This window comes from Vidua macroura, chromosome 16, assembly GCF_024509145.1.
Source record: "Vidua macroura isolate BioBank_ID:100142 chromosome 16, ASM2450914v1, whole genome shotgun sequence".
NCBI lineage: Eukaryota > Metazoa > Chordata > Aves > Passeriformes > Viduidae > Vidua > Vidua macroura.
The window spans coordinates 3,032,709-3,051,977 of NC_071586.1; the positions used below are offsets into that span (position 1 = coordinate 3,032,709).

Genomic DNA, 19,269 nt, shown 5'->3' on the forward strand with positions numbered 1-19,269 from the left:
ATGCAGCGCGGCGCAGGGCGGGGCCGCTTCCGCTCAGCGCTCGCCGCGCGTCGCCGCCGCTGAGGCCGCTGAGCCGCCGCCGCCCCAGGCCCCTGAACCGGTCTCGGTCGGAGCCGCCGCCTCCGGACCGGCCCCGCCATGTCGGCCCAGGCACAGATGCGGGCCCTGCTGGACCAGCTCATGGGCACGGCCCGGGACGGTGAGTAGGGGCGGGCGGGGCCTGCAGGAAACGCCGCGGCCTGGCGGCCGCCTCACCGCGCGAGGCCCGGCCCGGCCCGGCCCGGCTGCCGCCGCCGCCGCTCCGGACCTGCGGCGCGATCCGCCCCCGCCCGCCCGGCTCCAGCCTCGGGGCGGCGGAGCGGGCCTGGGCCTGTCCGCGCTCGGGGCGGAGGGAGCCCGGGAGGGCCCTCGCCCGGCCGGCGGTGATCCCGCCGCGCCCCCGGACCCACAGAGCGCCCGGCGCCGCCCCGCCGCTCCGGGCCCCGGCTGCCGCCGGCAGGCGTGGGGCCGGCTCCGTGCCCGCACGTCCAGAGGCGCGTAGGTAGGTGTGCCCGCAGCGCCGGCCGCGCCGGGTGCTGTCCGAGACGAGAAAGGTGACAGCCCGTGCAAAATACGGTCCCGCTGCGGTTTGTGTCTCCCTTCTGCGACTCGTTGGGTACTTAAATTCCCTTTGGCACGTTAACAGGGCTGTCCAGGCACTTTGCACTTTGTTTCGTAAGTGAATAAGTGCTTTCTTTCTCTGTGTATTGAGTTGCTATTGAATTGCTTCCCATATTTTTATTTCATACAAACTGAACAATTGTGGCCCCTCTATTTTATTTATAAAGGTTCAGTGTATCTTTGCCTGCCTACATCAATCTGCAAGGGAGTTGCAGAAAAGCCTCATGTTCATCGAGCCGTGAGTCACAACCAATTTTTAAAGCTGTTATAACAAAAAAAAAAAAAGTGTTTGCTTTTTTTCACAAGTAACTTTAAAAGTGTAGCTTAGAAAGAAAAAAAAAATTAAAAAAAAAAATTCAGTAGACACAACATTATTCCTGGATGCTTGTGAATCCTAAACTATATTCATACTTTAGTATTACACATACCTGTGTCATATGCACAGATGAGCTTTAAAATTGTCACATACCATTACCACTTTGCCTTTACTTTTATGTATCATTCCCCTGACTTCCTTACTGCAGGTGTGGGCAAGAAAGCTTTTCCTTTAAAACTTTTCAACAATGGGCATAAAATTCTGCAGCTGAGGTCTTGAAGAATGCAGATGGGTATAGTATGTGTTGGAGCTCGCAGTGTGTATTGACTAACTTTGTTTCTTTTTTTATTGTTTATTTTTTTGCTTTTCTGATATTGTCTCGTTTAAGTGGCTCCTGAGTGTAAAATGTCCTCTGAGGGTGGGCTGTGGGTGGGGAGCACGTGGTGTGTTCCAGGCCAGGACCTGCCAGCTCCTTCCTTGCAGGGCCTGGGAGAGCACACCCTGCATAGTTGGGTTCCACACCAAACGGACTGATGGTTCAATTAGTGCCTGAGCAAAGAGCAGTTGTCTATAAATTTTGCCCAGCACAGCCCTCTTTTGTGATCTGATAGTGTGGGGTTTGGTATCTCCTGCCCCTTCTTCACAGTAAGAAAAAGAAAGGGTGGAAAAAAAAATAACAGGTTTTGGCTGGGAGCCAGCCTGTCTGTCTCCTTTTCTCCTCTGGCTGTGCTGCTTCTTTATGTGGATGACAGGCCTTGGACATTGCTTGGCTTGCCAGCACTGTGTTTAACATGGTGTCCTGGATGAATAAATGCTAAAATAGTGTTTGTTGCCAATTATAAGTGTTCCAGAATATCCTGTTGCCCTTTAAGCTTTTTTTTTTTTTTTTTTTTTTTTTGGAGTAATTTTGGGGAGCAGGAACACCAAATATTTTAATCTGCATATTGAGATGAAATGTTCATGCTGATGCCTGTGTTCTCTTGGTGTTCTAATGTCTCCTTATTTAAACCACACATGAATTTCAGGAGATGAAACCAGACAAAGGGTGAAGTTTACAGACGATCGTGTGTGCAAGAGTCACCTTCTGGATTGCTGTCCCCACGATATCCTGGCTGGAACAGTAAGTATGGCCTCTGGAATAAGGGATTCTGGTCAGGAGGATGTTGGTACAACTCTTGTCTGTGCAGAGTGGGTGACTTCTAGAAGTGATCAGGTTTTCTGTTCTCAGCAGTCACAATCCTATTTCCACTTCCTGTGACCCATGTATGGGACTGCTCTCACTTCTCAAAAAAAAACCCAAAACAAACAAACAAACAAAAAACCAAACTAGGAGCTCTCAGAATTCACCTGAAATGCTTTTTCTTTCGCAATCCTGTGGGAAGTTGCAAAATTATTTCTGTTTTAACAGTTTGAGATAGTCAGAGCTTGCAACTTGTCCTATGGTGGCTCCAAGCCTGTAGCTAGGCTGCTGCCCTGGTTCACTGCTGCATGTTCAGGTTAGCAAGTGTTTTCTTAGCAGCTGCACTAATCCTTGGAGATTTTCATTCTCCTTTCCCCAGCCCTGATGGAAGAGCAGCTTTTCTCTTGTTATTGTGGTGATGATGGCAGGTCACATCTCTGGCTGAGCGTTGGTTGTTTGAGCTGCTTGGTTGTTTGTGTCACTCTGCCCGACTGGTTTCAGACAGTTGTCTCAGCTCCTTTGCTGCTCCCTGTGGGAACAGAGCTGGCCAGTGTTCAAAGGTTTGGCTCACGTGCTACCTCTGAGAGCAGAAGGTGATGTGGGCTTTAACAGTGAGCTCTTGTGGAGGAAGTGTTCATTTGAGGCTCCCAGATGAAAGCTGCAGCCTGACCGTGGAAAGAAAACTGTGTCTTTCGTCACCATCGTTGTGCAGCAGTCACAGGATGGAGGTGAATATGGATGTTTGAAATCCATCTTGGCCCTTGCTGTTTGCATGAAATACTGTGACAATTCACAGTGTCTGTCCACATAACCAGATTGTTGAAAGATGCTGTGGTTATTTATAGCCCTTCCTGCTGCTCGTTAGGGAGCTGGCTGGCACAGTGGGTCTCCAGCAAAGGGAGGGCTGGCACTGCTGCCCCTGCTTGTGTCACTGCCATAGCAGCAGTGTGGCAGCACTGGTAGAAAGAGCTGTAGCAAAAGCTGCCTCTGCTCTGAGCACTCAGACTTTAGCTTCTCAGTGGCTGCCTTTGCAAAATAAGATTGGAAAAGCTGAATACCAATCTCTGTACCTCTATTTTTTAAAATTCATTTGAAGCTCAGATGTGTTTTGCAGCGATTGTTCCATCAGCCTCCATATGAGTTCACCTCCATTTCAGAATTTTAAACTTCCATCCTTTGTATAGGTCACTGTGGTCAGGGTATGTTTTTTGGCACAAGATTCTAGAATGGTTTTTTTGGGGCCCAGAGGATCTTTTGAAGATGAAGGCTGCCTTCTACCTCTTCTGGCAGATTTTCAGAGAGTAAATGGTGAGTTGAAGGGGTAGTACAGCAGAAGTGACGTGTGTGAGCTGCTGCCAAAGTGTGGGGGAAGTCTGAAGTGTTTCAGGTGGGTTGTGAGTCTCCTGGGCCAGAGAAGCACCTTGAGGAATTTGTTTCTTCTGTTTCTGTTTTTACTTGTCTTGATTGAGTTGTCCTTTCCCTCTCACTGTGGAAGTTCTGCTCAGAAACTGCAGGAGCAGGAAGAAGGACTGCTCCTGCACAAGTGATCTTGTGGCTCACTCACATGATTGTGTGGTAGCCTCGAAGTGGGTGTGCAGTTCTACACCTCTGTCAGCAGGTTACTGGGGGCCAGAGCAAGTGTTGGTGCTGCAGATCTGTGTTGAAAGAACATGTGATATCCAGAGCAGGAAGAGCATTTCAGCTGTCACTGCTGCCAGTACAGAGTGGAACTTAGCTGGAATGTGCAGTTTTCCCTCATGATCTCGGGCAGCTTCACTGGTACTTTACAGTGCTCTGCTAAGGAAGAGCTGTATGGATGAATCTATCTCAGCTGGGTGGGGTATAATCCATCTCTGGGTGTATTACTGCAGAAATTAGGACCTTGGACCTCTTGGAAACTTCCAACAGATGCTCCAAGCCTTTTGGCGCTCGCTGTGTTGTGTCCTCCCCTAAGGCATTGTTACTGCTGCATCCTTCATGTGTGCAGATATTCCTTAGTGGGAAGCTGATTGAAGGCAAGCAGGAAGCTGAGCCCTTGGGGAGCTGTGCTCAGTGAAATGTGATGGAGTCCCACTCACTGACCTTCAGAAGCAGAGTAAGAAAAGGAGTCCAGACTGTAAGCAAAGCTCTGGAATATTCCTCACAGCTGCAGGAGTCCTGTTGATGTTTGCTTTGCTGAGGTGCACAAGTGTTCCTGATTGTAAGAATTGTCATTTTAAGTTGGTTTGTTCCTGTGATTATTCTCTTTTTGGCCCCAGAAACTTGTCTAAACTTGCCACTAAATAACCTACAGTGGTTCTCTTTGGTCTCTGTGGGTAAGGAGGAACATTCTGGGAGAACAGGAGTTGGTTTAGTGAGCCTGTGGGCTGTTACCAGGGCCCTTGTCACCACATCGTTTGTGGTGAGTGCTGAGTTCTCTCTGCAGCTCATGGTAAGCATATTTCTGTCAGTGAAAGTATTGTAGCACATTGAGAGATGGCATCAGCTGGCAATTCTCCTAAATTTCAGCTCCAGTAAGAGGTGGACAGATGAGCCTCAAAGCTGCCCAGATTGAACATACCTTGGAAATTACATCCAGAGAAATAATTGTGTCCCCTGGGGAAGATGAGTTGAAATCTGTAGGTTCTAGAATTGTTTTTTGTGGGTTGAGAGAGGGGGTTCTGCTTTCCTTTTTCACTTGGATGAAACTCTGCATTTCTGATCACTGTTAAAGCATCTTTGTGGAAATTTCATTTTGTGGTGAGTTGCCAGTTCAGTGGAGATCATAAGAGATACTTCAGAACGTGTATTTCTCAGCAAATGTGAGCAGGACTAATTATCAGTGACATCTAAATGTCTTCAGTCTTTGTGTGTATGTGGAGTTAAATCTTGGCTCAGGCTCTGCTGGTTGCCTGTCTCACATACCTGTGTTATAAACCATCCAGTGTTGACTGGAGCAGGTCACGATCTCTGTGGAAAGGGTGAGTGTTCTATGACAGCCCTCCTTGGGATGAGAGGAGGCTTTCAGGCAGAAGGGCTGGTGGTCTTACCCCGAGTGAGCAATACCTGTGGAAGTCTCCTTGCACTTGAACATCCCAAAGGACATGGAGGAAGATTTGAGGTTTATAAACTAGTGAGAACTGAATGTTCTTCCCTGAGGAAAGCCGAGGGATTTGTTGCCTGTTAACAAGCAGGGAGAGGAATAGGGAGCTTCAGAGCAAGCATTGTTGGCTGTTCTAAAGTGGTGAGAGCCCCTTCACTGAAGTGGGGTTAGTGGCTCAGACTGAAGGAAGAGCTCAGATAAGAATATTTATAATGTGTGACAGTCACATCCAATACCATTATTTTCTCCCTATCTTGGAAAGTGATCTCAGTAGAATGACCAGAAGAATGAAAGATGTGTCACATCATAGAAAGTTATTTTTGTGGTAAAATAACAGTAACTCTGTAGCATTCTTTGAAGTGGCTTGCCTGAAGTTGAACATGATCAAGCTCTAAAAGTACCAACGTGCTTTTTTTTGTAGGCATTACATTTGTATCATTAGAGAGCTCAGCAGGAGCATTCTGGATGCAGTGTCTGTTTCTGTAGCCTGCTGCCTGTGGCCTCCTGGTTCTGGTAAATCCGAGCAAAATGAGGAAGGCTAAATAGTGGCAATTCATCTGGATTTTTTTTTTCTTTTTTTAGAGGAGAAAATCCAGTAATAGGCACCTGCTGAAAACCTGAGCATAAACTGGTAGAGTTTGCTTTAATTGCTTTGCTTCATTCTAAACAATGCTGTCTGAGCACATTGTTTCATGAAAGCATTCCCAGCTTTAGTTTGTGATATTCCACAGGGATTCAGTGTTATCCCAGTTCAGCTTTCTCTGCAGTTCACTAGTTGACACCTGTTGTGCATGTTGAGGTTTGGACTCCTGGGGACTGGTGGTGAGAGTGAGAGAAGAGGGTGGTGAGCTGGGGTGTTCCCTCATGCAATGACATGTACCCTGCCATTCCTACAAGTGGCTCACAATTAGGGCTTTTATTATTTTGGCTTTCAAAATGTCATTTTCTTTTTCTACTGTTAGAATAAGAAAAAGGTTCTTTGTTACAAGTTGATAATGTTGGAATGTAGCTTCCATGTCTTGAGAGCATAATTGACTTGCATTCATGTGGCTGTTAACTACTAGGTGGGAGAAAAAATAACAAATTCAAATAGCATGGAGTGCAGTGGGAGGGAAGGGCAGCTTTCTGGGAAGGGAGATGCTCTTAAGTCTCTCATTAAATGGGCTTATGTGTAGGACTTTGCTTTGCTGGGCAGGTTTTCAAATTCCAGGGTGCAGCTGGATGTGGGAAGGGTCTGGCTGTGGAATTAACACAGTCTGTCTGTTGTTGCTGAGTGTGGGGTTGTGCATTTCTGCTGGCTGTAGCCCTTAATCCTTTTAAGTCCTTTTGTTGTTGATAGGAAGCATTCTGTGTGTATCCTGCAATTTGGTATGTCATGTGTTATTTGGGCTCATCCTGATACAGATATGCATTTCCAGAGGAGCTTTAAACAGGGTGCAGGTATGTTTTCCTGGGCTGTGGCTCCAGGATAGGAGGCATTTGCAGTTGGTGCCTGTTGAAGGGGACCCACCTCTGTCCCAGCCATTTCTGAGGCTGTCCTGGGACTTAAAGCAGGAGTAGGACTGGACTTAAAGCATTTGGGCTGTTTTAATGTTCCCAGAACATCTACAAAATGAGTTCTGGCAAGCATGTAGTTCTTCTGGCTGGTTCTGGTACTGAGAAGTTAAGAGAAAGCTGCTTTTCATGAAAATACTTTATTTTGATATGCTGCAGTTGGCAAGAGACATCTGCTGCTTGTGGCTCTAATGGAAGGTTCTTATGTGGGTTCTCCTTTTTCTTCTAACAGCGAATGGACCTGGGAGAATGTACAAAGATCCATGACTTGGCTCTGCGAGCAGATTATGAGATTGCAAGTAAAGAGAGAGACCTGTTTTTTGAGCTGGATGTAAGTATGGAGGAATTTTAGTTACTTTTGGGGAAACTGCTTCTTGAAGTCACTGGGCTGAACAGTAAAACTCAGTGGCCATTTCAGTTCATCATGTTGCTTGATGTGTTACCTGTCCAGAATGCAGCCCCTTCCTGAATGTCAGCCTGACTGCTGACTGGAGAATGCAGAAGTAATTATGGCCTTTGCCACCCATTAGCCCAGCTAGTTGGGAGGCTCCTTGGCATTCCTTGGATCCCACACCTGCTGCTCTGTAACAGGTTCTTGTAACCTGGTGCACTGTCCCAGAAAGAGATTTAATATTAACAGCCTTCTGCTCAGTAGTTTAACTTTTGTCAGATTTAGCTTTCATTTAATCTTTATGTGATGGAACAGATCCAGGGGAAGCACAATTCTGTCTTTACTTTTCATGTTATTCCAGTGCTTTTGTCTTTGTGCCTGTTGCTCCTGCATAGGAAGGAAGTTCTAGTGCAAAGCTATGTTGATGTGTCAGAGTAAAGGAACTGGGTCAGGTTTACAGGGAAGGGGTCAAATGTAACTTGCTCTGCAAAGTGTCATTTGGGTTTTTTCTTAAAGCATCTGTTCTTGAGGTTGTTTGTGCATTATACAGGATTGCAGCTTTGACTGTCAAAGCTGCATCTGGCACAGAGAGCAGCTTCATTCATAATTCTTTGTCTGATCATGCAGGCGATGGATCACCTGGAATCCTTCATTGCAGAGTGTGACAGGAGAACAGAACTGGCCAAGAAACGCCTGGCTGAGACACAGGAAGAGATCAGTGCTGAAGTGTCTGCAAAGGTGTGTCTGCCTCTCACTAAACATTGGTTCTGAAAGTCTCTGTGGGAGCCCTGGTGCTCTGTTTCTCTGACACCAGTGATACTGGGGAGTTAGGCTCCACAGAGGATTTGGGGATTCCAGTCATCCTTCTCAAATGGCTGCTCTGGCCATTCTGGAGACAGACTTAAAGAGCACCACGGACTCTAAAAGACATTGCTTTAGCATGGAAGTAAAGCATATTGATTTCTTCCCCATGCTATGAAATGTTACCATAATAATTTAGAATAGTAAGTCCATCATCCCATGATTTTTGTTTCATTTAACAGATGCTCATGGAGTTTCCTTTTTGGGAACTTGCCTAATTGGGCCAATACAAGACATTTCTGAAGCTGATTTTGTGGCCTCTATGCTGACCTGTAGCCAGAAATGACTGGCAGATCATGATCTTTCCACATCCAGTTTCTCTCTTTGCCACGTGTCTGTGACTGTGTTGACATTGGTCCACCAGTCCCTTTTGTTGGCAACTTTTGGAGATTTATGGCCATCTTCCAACAACAGATTTCATTACACAGTATTTCTTAAAAAAAAAAAAAGAAAAGTTGTCCTGCAAGCTTTATCACATTTTTCTCTTACTAAAAACTAACTATTCTCTTCAGGCAGAGAAAGTCCATGAGCTGAATGAAGATATTGGAAAACTCCTAGCTAAAGCTGAACAGCTGGGAGCTGAAGGAAATGTTGATGAGTCTCAAAAGATCCTGATGGAAGTGGAGAAAGTCCGAGCAAAAAAGAAAGAGGCAGAGGTACAGTGTTGGCTCTCCTCTGGATTGTCACAGGAGCCTGGGCTATGCTGGGTGGTTTCTGCCTCTTCCTGTGTGCCAGCACCTCCTTTTGCAGTTCCAGCCATGTGCCAGCAAACAGGTGGCATTGTGGTGTGGTGGATGAAAAGATTTTTAGGAACTTTTATCTAGTGCAGGGAGCTGACTGGGGCGGGGAGGGCTTTGTCCTCTGAAATATTTGGTCGCCAGTCCCTTGCAGGGATAGACTATTGGGTTAGCTGTGCCCACAAAGCATTTATGTGGCACCTCCTTTGTGTGAGGGTGGGTTTTGAGTCTTCAAAGCAATTCTTTGCAGGGGTTTCCCTGGAGGGTTGTGTCTATGTAAGAGTTCCCTGACATTTGTGTGGGCTTTCTTGCCTTCCTGTAGGAAGAATACCGAAATTCAATGCCTGCATCCAGTTTCCAGCAGCAGAAGCTGCGTGTGTGTGAAGTCTGTTCAGCATATCTAGGTCTCCATGACAACGACCGGCGTCTTGCTGACCACTTTGGAGGCAAATTACACTTGGGTTTCATTCAGATTCGTGAGAAACTGGATCAGCTGAGGGTAATCCTCTCTGTTTTAAACCTTCTCTTTGTAGTTCTGAAGACCTTGAACACTTCTATTAAATTAATACAGAATTCTTTGCAGAGGGCTTGTAAAAGCTCAGAAATTTCCAACTGCAGACTCCCTAAAGAATCAAACAGAGCTTTGTTTAGCCTTGTCTTGGGTTCCCTTCTATTTTTTCTGGGTAACTAAATATGTACCCTCAGAATCCGTCAAACCAGAGCACTGCTATAATTTATTCCTTGGAGCTTTGGTACAGTCATTCTCATTAACATGAAAAATTGTTACTCTGGGTTTTTTTTTACTTTGAAACCTTTTAATGAAGTGTTAGAACTGAAGTTTCACATGGTTCTGTCAGTGAAAAGATCTTGACTAGCTGAAGCCATTAGGAGTTTTCTGAAATGGTTCGAAATGGGTTGTGGTATTGGCCTTGCTTGCAAACAGAGACCTTCAGCTGAGTAAGAGTTGTGATTCCTGTGTCTCACTCACAGTGTGTTGAGGTCAGTGCCTCAACTGTGAAAAATGAGAACCTTGATAGAGATCTTAACTCAGCATATAAAATGCAGTGCAATAGTTCTTTGTCTTGCTATTGGAATGGTCTTCCTGCAGATTTGACATTTTACTGTATGGCTGTAAATAATGGCTGTTACTGTATGGCTGAAATATGATGTGGATTTTCTTTTTCCTAGAAAACAGTGGCAGAAAAGCAAGAGAAGAGAAACCAGGATCGTTTGAGACGGAGAGAGGAGAGAGAACGAGAGGAGAGGATGGGCAGACGGTGAGTGGGAGCTGGCCTGTGAAGTTTAGAAGTATCTGATTCCTTGTACATGAGCACTGCAGGAGTTCAGCATCTGCTTCTGGAGTGGCTGTTGGATGTGCTCCAGATGCTGTGTGAGCATCTTGGGATTCAGATAAAGATGAAAACAATGCACAAATCCTCCACTCCTCCACCTTAGAGTGATTCTACATTTATTTTGACCTTCACTGTGTGTCTGAAAGGTGGGAGTTCCCTGTAGTCTTCAGGCTTATATTGGTCTAATCCCTGTCTTAGGGAATCTGAATCTGGATAAAATACCCTCATCCAGAGCACCTGAGCGGGAAAGTTTAAGATGAGTGAGGACTAGGCTTGCTCCAAAGGCAGTAGTGATGCAGAAATTCCCTGCACAGCCCTCCTCACTGCTTGGAGACTTGGAGGTGACAACGGGCTGGTGTCCATGTGCCAAATAGTGGACTGCATGTAACTTTTCTACAATAATTGAGGTGTTTTGGCAAGCATTTCCTAAGGAAGCTGAGGGATCCCAAGGAGTGGCTGTTCCTGGTGGTTGTAGCTATGTGTGTCGCCTTCTGCTCAGATGTCTGTAATTCCTGAGCAGTGAGAGGGGCTGGAACATTGGTGTTCTCAGGACAACTTCTTCTGCATCTTGCCAGCTGAACTGGAAAAAAAGATTTCTTCTGTACTTAAACTGAAGAGGCATCTTGTATGTAAACAGCTCAGTTAGGCAGCCTGTTGTGGGGAGGGTGGTTATTTGCAGGGGTCAGGCAGAGGAAGTGGCTGGGTAAGAATGCTGTTCTGATTGTCACAGCATCTCCCTGCTTACCTGGTGTGTTTCTCCTCATGTACTTCTTGCATCAGAAAGACCCCAGCCTTGCTGCCTGTGCAGAGCTATTTTTGAAACTCAGAGTCAGCTGAAGAGTGACTTTGTCTGAGGAATATGAGATTTATAACTGCAGTGTACTCTAAGATGGTGCTGGCTCTGGCTATACATTGCTGGAATTGCTGACAAATACCAGCATGAAGCAGCATGGTGATTTTAGTGTATTATGAAGATGAGAGCCCCAAACTGTTATTCATTACCCATATTACTTTATGCATGTTACGCATAACTCCAGTTAGGGTGTTTAATGTGGGTTTTCTCTGGGGATTGCCTGGTGTGATATGGAGGAGCAATTCATGCTACAGCTTTCTGTAGCACTTGATAGAGAGCCTTACAACTTCCTGTTATCCATGCAACTGTAATGCAGTTGAGTTTGGGAGCTGCAGGATCTGGAAGTGGCTTTCCAGTGCAGGAATTAATCAAAAGGGACTGCTGTTGCTGCTGCTGTGGTCAGAAATGTGGAAGTGAAATGGGAAGTGTCTTCTCATGCAGCTGCTGCATGGCAGACCCACAGCAGAACCCTGCCTAACACGGACTCAGTTTGTCTCCGTGGTGCGTCTTCTTCCTGGAGGTCGTTTCTCTGTAAAAATTGCTCAACAGAGTTGTTCAGGAAGAACCTCTGGATCTTTTTGTTGATCCACATCTTCTCAAAATGCTGGTTTTCCTCCTCCTGTGGTGTGCCTGTCATTTTGTTTTAGTGGTTAAAAAAAAAAAACAAAAACCTCAAGCCCTCAATTCTTGAGAGCTAAAGAGCCTCTTGTGTTCATAGGTAGTCCATATGTGGATGCATCTGATGCAGGGGGTTTGAAAGCTGCTTTTGAATGTTTATTTAAGGCTTAAAATAGGAAAGCTTTAAAAACTGCATGGAGCTGGCCTAAAATCTGAGTTCTTGCTGTTTCCATATGTGACAGTACTTAGAGACTGTGGCTGGCCTTTGCTCTGGCTCTGTGCAGAGGCACCTGTGTACTCCACAGGAAAACTTGTTATGAAGGAGTCAGGAGTGCCATACAGAAGAGGCACATACATCAGTTGTCTCTCCAAAATGAGAACTTGACCTGAGAGAGGACAGTAGTTCTCCAGTGGACACTCAGTGTCAGAACTGAGGTTAGAGTCCAGATTTCTCAGTCACTTATCTGCTGGGAGCTGTGCACACCATGTTCACAGAGGCATTTTTCCATCAAAAACTTAATTGGTGATTTCTACCACCTTCCAGCCAGCCTCTCTTATCCAGAGCTTGGTACTTTAAGGAACCACAAGAAACATGTTTCCTTCAGAACTCTTCTTGTCATATCCTCCTATACAGCACCTTCATGGTGTTACTTCAGTAAGAGAAAGAGTATGGCTTGACTTTGGGAGTCTTTAGGGACTGACAGGCACTGTGACATCCCTGCAAACCTGTGGATTCCCTTGTGAAACTCTGCCTCTCACAGCTGTAATTAATTTGTCAATAAACTGTGATTCCACATAGGAATGAGTAGACTGGATTACCACCCTAGTGGTAATAAACACAAGTCTTGTGTGACATTGCTGGTGGCTGTTTGGTATCCAATAATCTCCTGAGACTGGAATTCTGTGGAGAAGTGGCATGCTGGGAAGTGCAGACCTCAATGTTTGCTTCCAGAGTACACCAGCAAACAAGTCTGGTGGAGGTGCCAAACTGATTTCCTTTGTGTTAGGCTGGACAAAAGACAGGTTATGAAACTGAGCAGAAAGTCTGTGATACAGGGACAAAACAGGAGGAAAAAATAAATAAAACAGACTTGCTCAGTCCTCTTGCTCCTATGTAGAGCTGTCTTCTTTGTCTCCTGCTGTACAATGATTCAGGCTAGTAAGGACAATGCTGTTTTGCTGGATACTTCCTGAATTTTGAAGTTTGGTTCTAGGGAGTGATTATCAGATGTTTTTTGTGCATACCACTGCTTGGATGATAGGAATGGAAGGGCAGCCAGGCTTTTCAGGGGATGTGGAAAGGCTTTTGTGGATGTGTGCACTGGTGGTTCAGAATAAAGCGATCAGGAGGAAAAAGAACAGTAAGAACTTGGAGTAATTACAACCACCAAAAAAATCCAGCTGCCTGCCAGGTATCTACAGGAGGTCCTGCAGCTCTGTCAGGTTCTGTTACGTGGGAATGGAGGTGTGTGGTTACTGCCTTGCTCTCCTGGTTTATCAGCTTTTCCTTCAGCTGGTCATGTGTGTTGCCACAGTGCATGTTTCATTTGCAGACTCCAAGTTCAGCTCCACTTTGTTTACAGTCCTTACCTGAATTCCTTTCTAAATTTGGGGGCTTTTTTAACTTTCTACCATAACTGAACAATCCCTTTTCACTGAAGAAATGTCAGTGCATGTACATTTTTTAAATCTTGTCTTATCTAGGCATGGTTTTAAATAATGTTATTGAAACAGATGCTTCTCTATTGCTTCTTTAATTCTTGTCTGTGTGTAGCTTTCAGGGTGCCAGAACAGCTCTGTGGGATGTAAATGGAACCTGTGTGTGAGTCTGTGTGCAGTGGGGAGCAGTTACAGGAGTGAGTCTCTAAGTCACTAAACAGGGAGAGGAGCCACTTCTTAATTAAAGCAAAACAAGACTGTTCAGACAGCGTGTGATGTTCAGCTGGCTCTGAAACGTGGCCACGGAGGAAGAGGGAGGGTGCAGCTTCCATGTGCAGAGGTATTTTAAGTGGTGCTGAGTAATGGTGCTGCTGAAGTTGAAAGAATTCTGCCGTTGTTATTTACAAACTGTCAGGAGCTAATGCTGACAGCAGTAAGCTCAGTGTGCCACACATGAGCTCTGAAGCTTGTGGAATGTGGGAAAGGATAGCAAGGCCTGGATTATTCTTCTCAAGTGCTTTCTAAGGATTTTCAGTTTATCTCTGTCACTTGTCAGTAATAGTTCTTCTCTCATGGCTTTGTCCTCTCTTTTTTCCTAGTTATCTCTCCCAAAAGGGAAAAAATGATTGATGCAAATTTCCTTCTAATGTTTGGTAAACAAATAAAAGGAGTGAGAAAAGGCTGTTTTTTCTTTAATAAAACCCCTTTAGCATGCAACTGCCTCAAAGGAACCAAAATCAGAAAACTGCCACTGTCTGATTGGAGAGCGGCACTTCTTGAAAATGTTAGAGTTGATCCAGTTGGTGTTAGACTGCAGGGAGTAAAAAGTATGTAACCGATATGCAGAGATTAGTTGGAAAGGTTCATTGGGGTTCTTAATGAATAGTATCTGGTTTCTAGACCTTTTCTGTAGTGACAGGAAGTTCAGTGTGCAGAAATTCAGGTTTTCCAGTTTTTGACAAATTCGTGCTCCTAAAATTGATACTAACTAAATGTTTTATTTGCAAGCTTTTTTTTTTTTTTTTAAGTAATGTATCACTTGAGGTATTGATTATTCCTGTGAAGAGCTGCCAGGATGGATGAATTTTCCTATTGAAAACCCACTGGCTGTATCATAACTTCTCTCACTTAACTCTCCTCTCCTTTCTAGGTCTGGATCAAGAAATAGAGATCGTCGAAGGTGAGTGCCCAGATCTGCACTTCTCTCAAATGCCTTTTTGTGTTTCTCTCTAGCTACTGAGGTTTTTCCTGGGTCTCACAGTGGAGTGCACTCAGTGCCTCAGTGTCTGGTTTGCTCCCTGCAAGAGATGGGAAGTGCAGTATGGGCAGCTCAGAGGTGCTGCTCAGCTTGGTGTGGCTCGTGGGGCTGTAGAGCAGGTGCTGAGTAGCTTGGCCAGGATGGGCTCTGTGTAGTCCAGGGTGAGCCCATGATGTCCTCAAGGCCTCTTTCAATAAATACCTGATATATTTCCATTATTGTAATATCTGAAGTATCTGCTATATATATAAAACCTCAGATGTGAAAATACAGAGATTTGAGATTAAAACCCCCACATCTCTGGGAAGAGCTTGCCTTAATGCTATGGCAACATTCTCTGTGATAATGGACCTGGAGATCTCCCTGCCTACTGCTTTCCTTTGGCATCTTTCATATTTTTAGAGCAGGGTGAAATAAATCTGCTTCTAAAGTGCTGGACTTTCACAAGGTTGTAAGCTCTGCTCTGGCCCTTGCCACATGCTTACAATAATGGTGGGAGCTTTTTCTATAAGCTTTCCAGCAAACTGAATAACCCACTGGCATTTTGTTGGCAGCACAAGGCCCAGGAGGAGGCAGCCGCCCACTCTGAGGGTGTGGGTGATCAGCCCAGGGTGTGGGCAGGGGCTGGACTGTGCTGATGCTCTGGGTGTTTGTTACTCAGGAGAGGCTGAGAGGTAGCTCAGGGTGCAGATGTGAGGCACTGAGCCAGTCTGTGTTCCCTCCAGATCACGGTCTCGGGAGCGGAGGCGGAGACGCTCCAGATCAGCCTCCCGGGAACGGCGGAAGTCTCGCTCCCGCTCCCGGGACCGGCACAGGCGCCACCGGAGCCGTTCCCGCAGCCACAGCAGAGGTCACCGCCGGGGCTCCAGAGACAGGAGTTCAAAACACAAGTATGTATTCCCAACAGGAGTGCTTCTGGAAAGGGGAGTCCTTGGCTCACAGTGACCTCCCTGGCCCGTAGAGCGAGCAGGAGCGTGGCAGGGTTCTCCAGAGCAGCTGTGCTGGCCTGTGCCAGCTCCTGGGCCCAAGCAGGATTCCCCAGTGGCCTCATGTGAGGGCAGCAGCTGTACAGCAAGATCCCAGCTGAGAGGAGAGTCTAGGAGATACAACAGTTTCCCCGATTTGCAGTGCTGAGCCTTGAGGTGCTCCTTGGATGGGAAGCAGCACGAAGCCTCCCTGAGCTAACTGAGCTTCCCTGGGCCTGTAGAAGCCAAGTACCTGAGAGGCAGTTTGGATTTAACACTTCTGTAGTTATTTTCTGCTTCCCAGATTCCTTCTCTCAGTGCTGGCATTGGGAAGGAGTCTATGATTTGAGATCTGGGGGGAGTCTTCTGTTAGGAGGCTGCTTGAGAGAGAGAATTCTTTAGGAATCAGCACTTTTTCCTCCTGAAAAAGAAATACAGGAGGAGTATACCATTCTTCTGTCTCTGAGGAGAAGCACTATAGTCCAAAGAAGGGCTTAAAGTTTTTTTCTGAAATTCAGCAAACCAGCCTCTGTGTTGGCAAGTGTGTGTAGGATATTAGAAAAATTGACTGGAATCATTGTGTTCCCTTACAGCCCTTCTAAGCCCAGGAGCAAGTCTGCCTCCAGGTGCTTGCTGAGGTTAGATCTGGATTTTTTTAAAGCCTCCTGGTTAATAGGGGAGTGCTTTAGCACTGTCACCTGATAAGACACCAGCACTCAAGTACAATTCTAGAAACAAACCTATTGTTGTGTGTCTAGTGTCAGTTTAGCTAAGGGATAAGAACAGCTTTTCTTTTAAAGATACCTGGTGAAGGGGAGGGAAATAATGGTCTGAAAAAAAAGTCTGTTAATAATTGAGGGGGGGTGTAAATACTGTTGATTCTCCAATGGCTGAGATACTAAAGTGCTTTTTTAAATCTGTCTTGAACATGAAAAATAAAGAAAAGAAGTTTGGACAATTAGGAAGTGAGGAAGATCCTGTAATAACTATTACTAAAGAGCAGGTAAGGGACTACTTCGGAACCCTTGAACACATCCAAACCGGCCCATTGAGATTGCAGGGGGATTGGCCAGTTAACACAAAATTGCTGAGAGCTGGGGACAGGCCAGGATCAGTTTAAGAAAACATAACAAAAACAAGAGAACAAACAGTAAAACCCTGTTGCTTGAAGGAGAGTAGCTTCTGTTTTCACCTTGAAAGTTAATGAAATCTGCCCTCAGGTTCTGCTGGGCTGAGGTCTCACTTGCTGAAAGAAATGGAGAGTGTCACAGGATCTGGAGAGCTCAGGGTAGGAGGTCTGCAGGCAGCAGGCATTGTTGTGGAAAAGGCAGAGAGTTAATGTCATCAGACTGATGTCAAATGACACAGTTTAATGAAAATGAAATGGCTGTTGGGTTTTGATGTATCAGTTCTGCAGTATTTTCAAGCCTTAAAATCAACAAGAATGAAAGTGGAACCTCTAAGGTACCTTCTGTTGTGACTGTAAAAAAACCCTGAGTACTGAGCCTTGAAGTAAAATGTAGGAGCCTCTGAGCTCCCTCGGGGTCAGCTCCTTTTGAATCCTGCTATTCCCTAAGCTGGCAGGAGTCACACAAGAAACAGCCTTTCAGATGAGACCTAATGTGAAGCCTCCTGTTTAATTCTGCGTGGGCTGGCACAGGGAAGCGCTGCTGAAAATCTGTGGCTGTGAAAAGATGTGCCTGTGCTGTGGGCTGTGAATATAAATCTGTATCATCCTGACTTTGAACCCAGGATGCAGCCAAAGCCAGCATTTGTCAGGATGCAAAGTGAGAAGCCCAGGGCTGAGCCAGCAAAGAATCCAGTTGGTATTTAAAGCAGTTGAGCAGAAAGCCAGTAGCTTAGGGTGTAGTGAAAAACTGCTCTGGAAGCCATGAACTGAGCTGAGTCAGAGACCAGGAAGAAACTGTAGGCACTTCAGGATGGCCCAGAAAAATAATAAGGGGCACAGGAAAGACCTGAGAGAGCCCCTGTGGCAACAGCTTGAAAGGATCACTCAGAGGAAGGAGGAACAAAGGCTGTGCTGTGCACAGAAACCTCGCAGAGGGCCCAGAGCTGCTGTCATGGGGGACCCACTCCCCGTGGCGCAGTACCCAGGCACATTCCTATAGGGAATTTGCATCCACGGCCCTGCTAGGGAAAGATGTTGCTTGGTGGGTATTTGACAATTTGTAGTTGCAAAGCTGATAGCAATGGTTTACTTTGTACTCCAGATCTTCTAGAGATCGATCTTCAAGAGAAAAGTCCCGAGACAGAGAGAGGAAAGAGAAGAGCTCTTCTGAGAGGCGGCACGAGAGCACAAATGGCAAATCTCGTTCCAAGAGGTCAGAAGAGAGAGAAGCTGGCGAGATCTGAACTCAAACGATCTGTGTTGCACTGTAAATAGTCTGATAAACATTCTACACAAAGCCTAAATTTCCCATTTATATTTACTGAATACAACTCATCTTTTGTAGTTTGGGATTTTTATTGTTTGGCAGATAGCTGTGAGTTTGTAGAGACACAAGAGTTACGTACTGTTTAACAGGATTTTGTTTTAGTAGGAATAAATAAATCTGGATGGATGGTTTTCAGTCCAGGCCAGTGTGGACACCCCGTGTTTGTCCTGACGCAGCGAGCGCAGCGGTCGGGGCCACGCTGTGCCTGGAGCCCTGAGCTGCCCTGACCTTTGTAACGCTTCAGCCCTTTCCAAAAAACCCACCTGACCCTCTGTGAGCACACCAGTAGCACTGGTTCTCAATTATATTTTTTCTTTCTCTTTATATATGTTAAACAAAAAATTCAGATTTCTTTTTTTTATTCCTTTTAGTACTTAGCCACCTCATTTTTATGTCTCCAGCACTTGAGAGTTGCCTCACTTGCCCAGCTAAGGCAAAAAAGATAAAATTTGGCCCTGATCTATTTTGAAAGCTGTTTGTCATTGAGTATGACCAGATGAGCTGAAACATGTTTCTAAGCTGGGCTCAAGTCTGGTTTTAGTACCTTTACAGTTCAGATAGTTGAGTTGGTGTGAGCAAAGCAGTGGGAAACCTGGCTGCTCTCTTCTCCAGAGAAGCACAGCCACAGCTCACCTGCCTATTTACTGTGCACTCTGCAGTCAGAGCTTCCCCGCGGGGCTTTCTGACCTGCAGACGGAAGCGTTGGTGTTTTCCGAGGCCAGTCAGGCAGAATGTGCCGAGGGGCAGAGGTGACTCGGGATGGAGCCCGTGCCCCTCCCGCGGGAGAGGCTCCAGCCGCGTCCCCACGCGCTGGAGGCCGCTGCCGGTTGCCCCTCGCTGATTTGTACCTCGGTTTGCTTCCCACGAGGGCAGGGAGGCGCCTGGCTGTGCCAGCCCCAGCCGCGACCCCCGGGCTCGGCATTTTGTGGGAATGGTGCGTGCGAAGGCGCTGGCCCCCGCCGAGGGGAGCGGGGCCGCTCGTTCGCTGGGCGAGGCGGTGAATCGCCGCCGTTAACTGCCGCTCCCAGGGCCGGGCTCCCCCCTCCCTCCGTCCTCTCCTCCCCCCCGAACGCGGCTCCGGTTCCGCGGTGCTCCCCCGGTGTCAGTCCCTAGTGCATGCCCCCTTCCCTTCCCTGTCCGTTTTTACAATTAATTCCGCGGTTTCACGTGTTGTTTTTGTAACCTCCGTGTGGGGCGCGGGGGGCGGCGGGCGCGCGCTCGGGGTGCCTGTACGTGCCTGTGCTGTTCTCCCGCGGTCTGAGCGCATTAAAGATCTGTGTTTGTGGCTCCCGCTGCTGCCCGGACTCGTTCTTGCGGGCTCTCCGCC

The 19,269-nt window shown here is 46.5% G+C and overlaps 1 protein-coding gene across 5 annotated transcripts; it reads left to right on the top strand.

Annotated features, from left to right (window-relative positions):
- Positions 1 to 8: 8 nt before the first annotated feature.
- Positions 9 to 19,230, top strand: LUC7L (LUC7 like). 5 transcript variants are annotated; one of them, XM_053992538.1, is made up of 11 exons: positions 9 to 199; positions 828 to 898; positions 2,002 to 2,096; positions 7,025 to 7,123; positions 7,811 to 7,921; positions 8,557 to 8,700; positions 9,104 to 9,280; positions 9,970 to 10,058; positions 14,414 to 14,443; positions 15,247 to 15,411; positions 17,718 to 19,230. In XM_053992538.1, exons 4-11 carry the CDS (start codon positions 7,028 to 7,030, stop codon positions 17,857 to 17,859), a joined length of 954 nt encoding a protein of 317 aa, XP_053848513.1. In that variant the 5' UTR covers positions 9 to 199; positions 828 to 898; positions 2,002 to 2,096; positions 7,025 to 7,027; the 3' UTR covers positions 17,860 to 19,230. The 5 variants fall into 5 exon arrangements, with proteins under 5 accessions (XP_053848513.1, XP_053848510.1, XP_053848509.1 ...); XM_053992535.1 differs by lacking the exon at positions 828 to 898 and adding an exon at positions 16,428 to 16,489 and having other exon boundaries at positions 50 to 199; positions 17,718 to 17,806; XM_053992534.1 differs by lacking the exon at positions 828 to 898 and having other exon boundaries at positions 50 to 199.
- Positions 19,231 to 19,269: the final 39 nt, after the last annotated feature.

Bases quoted from the DNA above. Each gene is read 5' to 3' on its own strand.
- LUC7L (XM_053992534.1), top strand. From the start codon at position 139: ATGTCGGCCCAGGCACAGATGCGGGCCCTGCTGGACCAGCTCATGGGC. The intron at 7,124-7,810 runs GTAAGTATGGAG...CTGATCATGCAG, and splicing joins ACCTGTTTTTTGAGCTGGAT to GCGATGGATCACCTGGAATC. The intron at 10,059-14,413 runs GTGAGTGGGAGC...TCTCCTTTCTAG, and splicing joins GAGGAGAGGATGGGCAGACG to GTCTGGATCAAGAAATAGAG.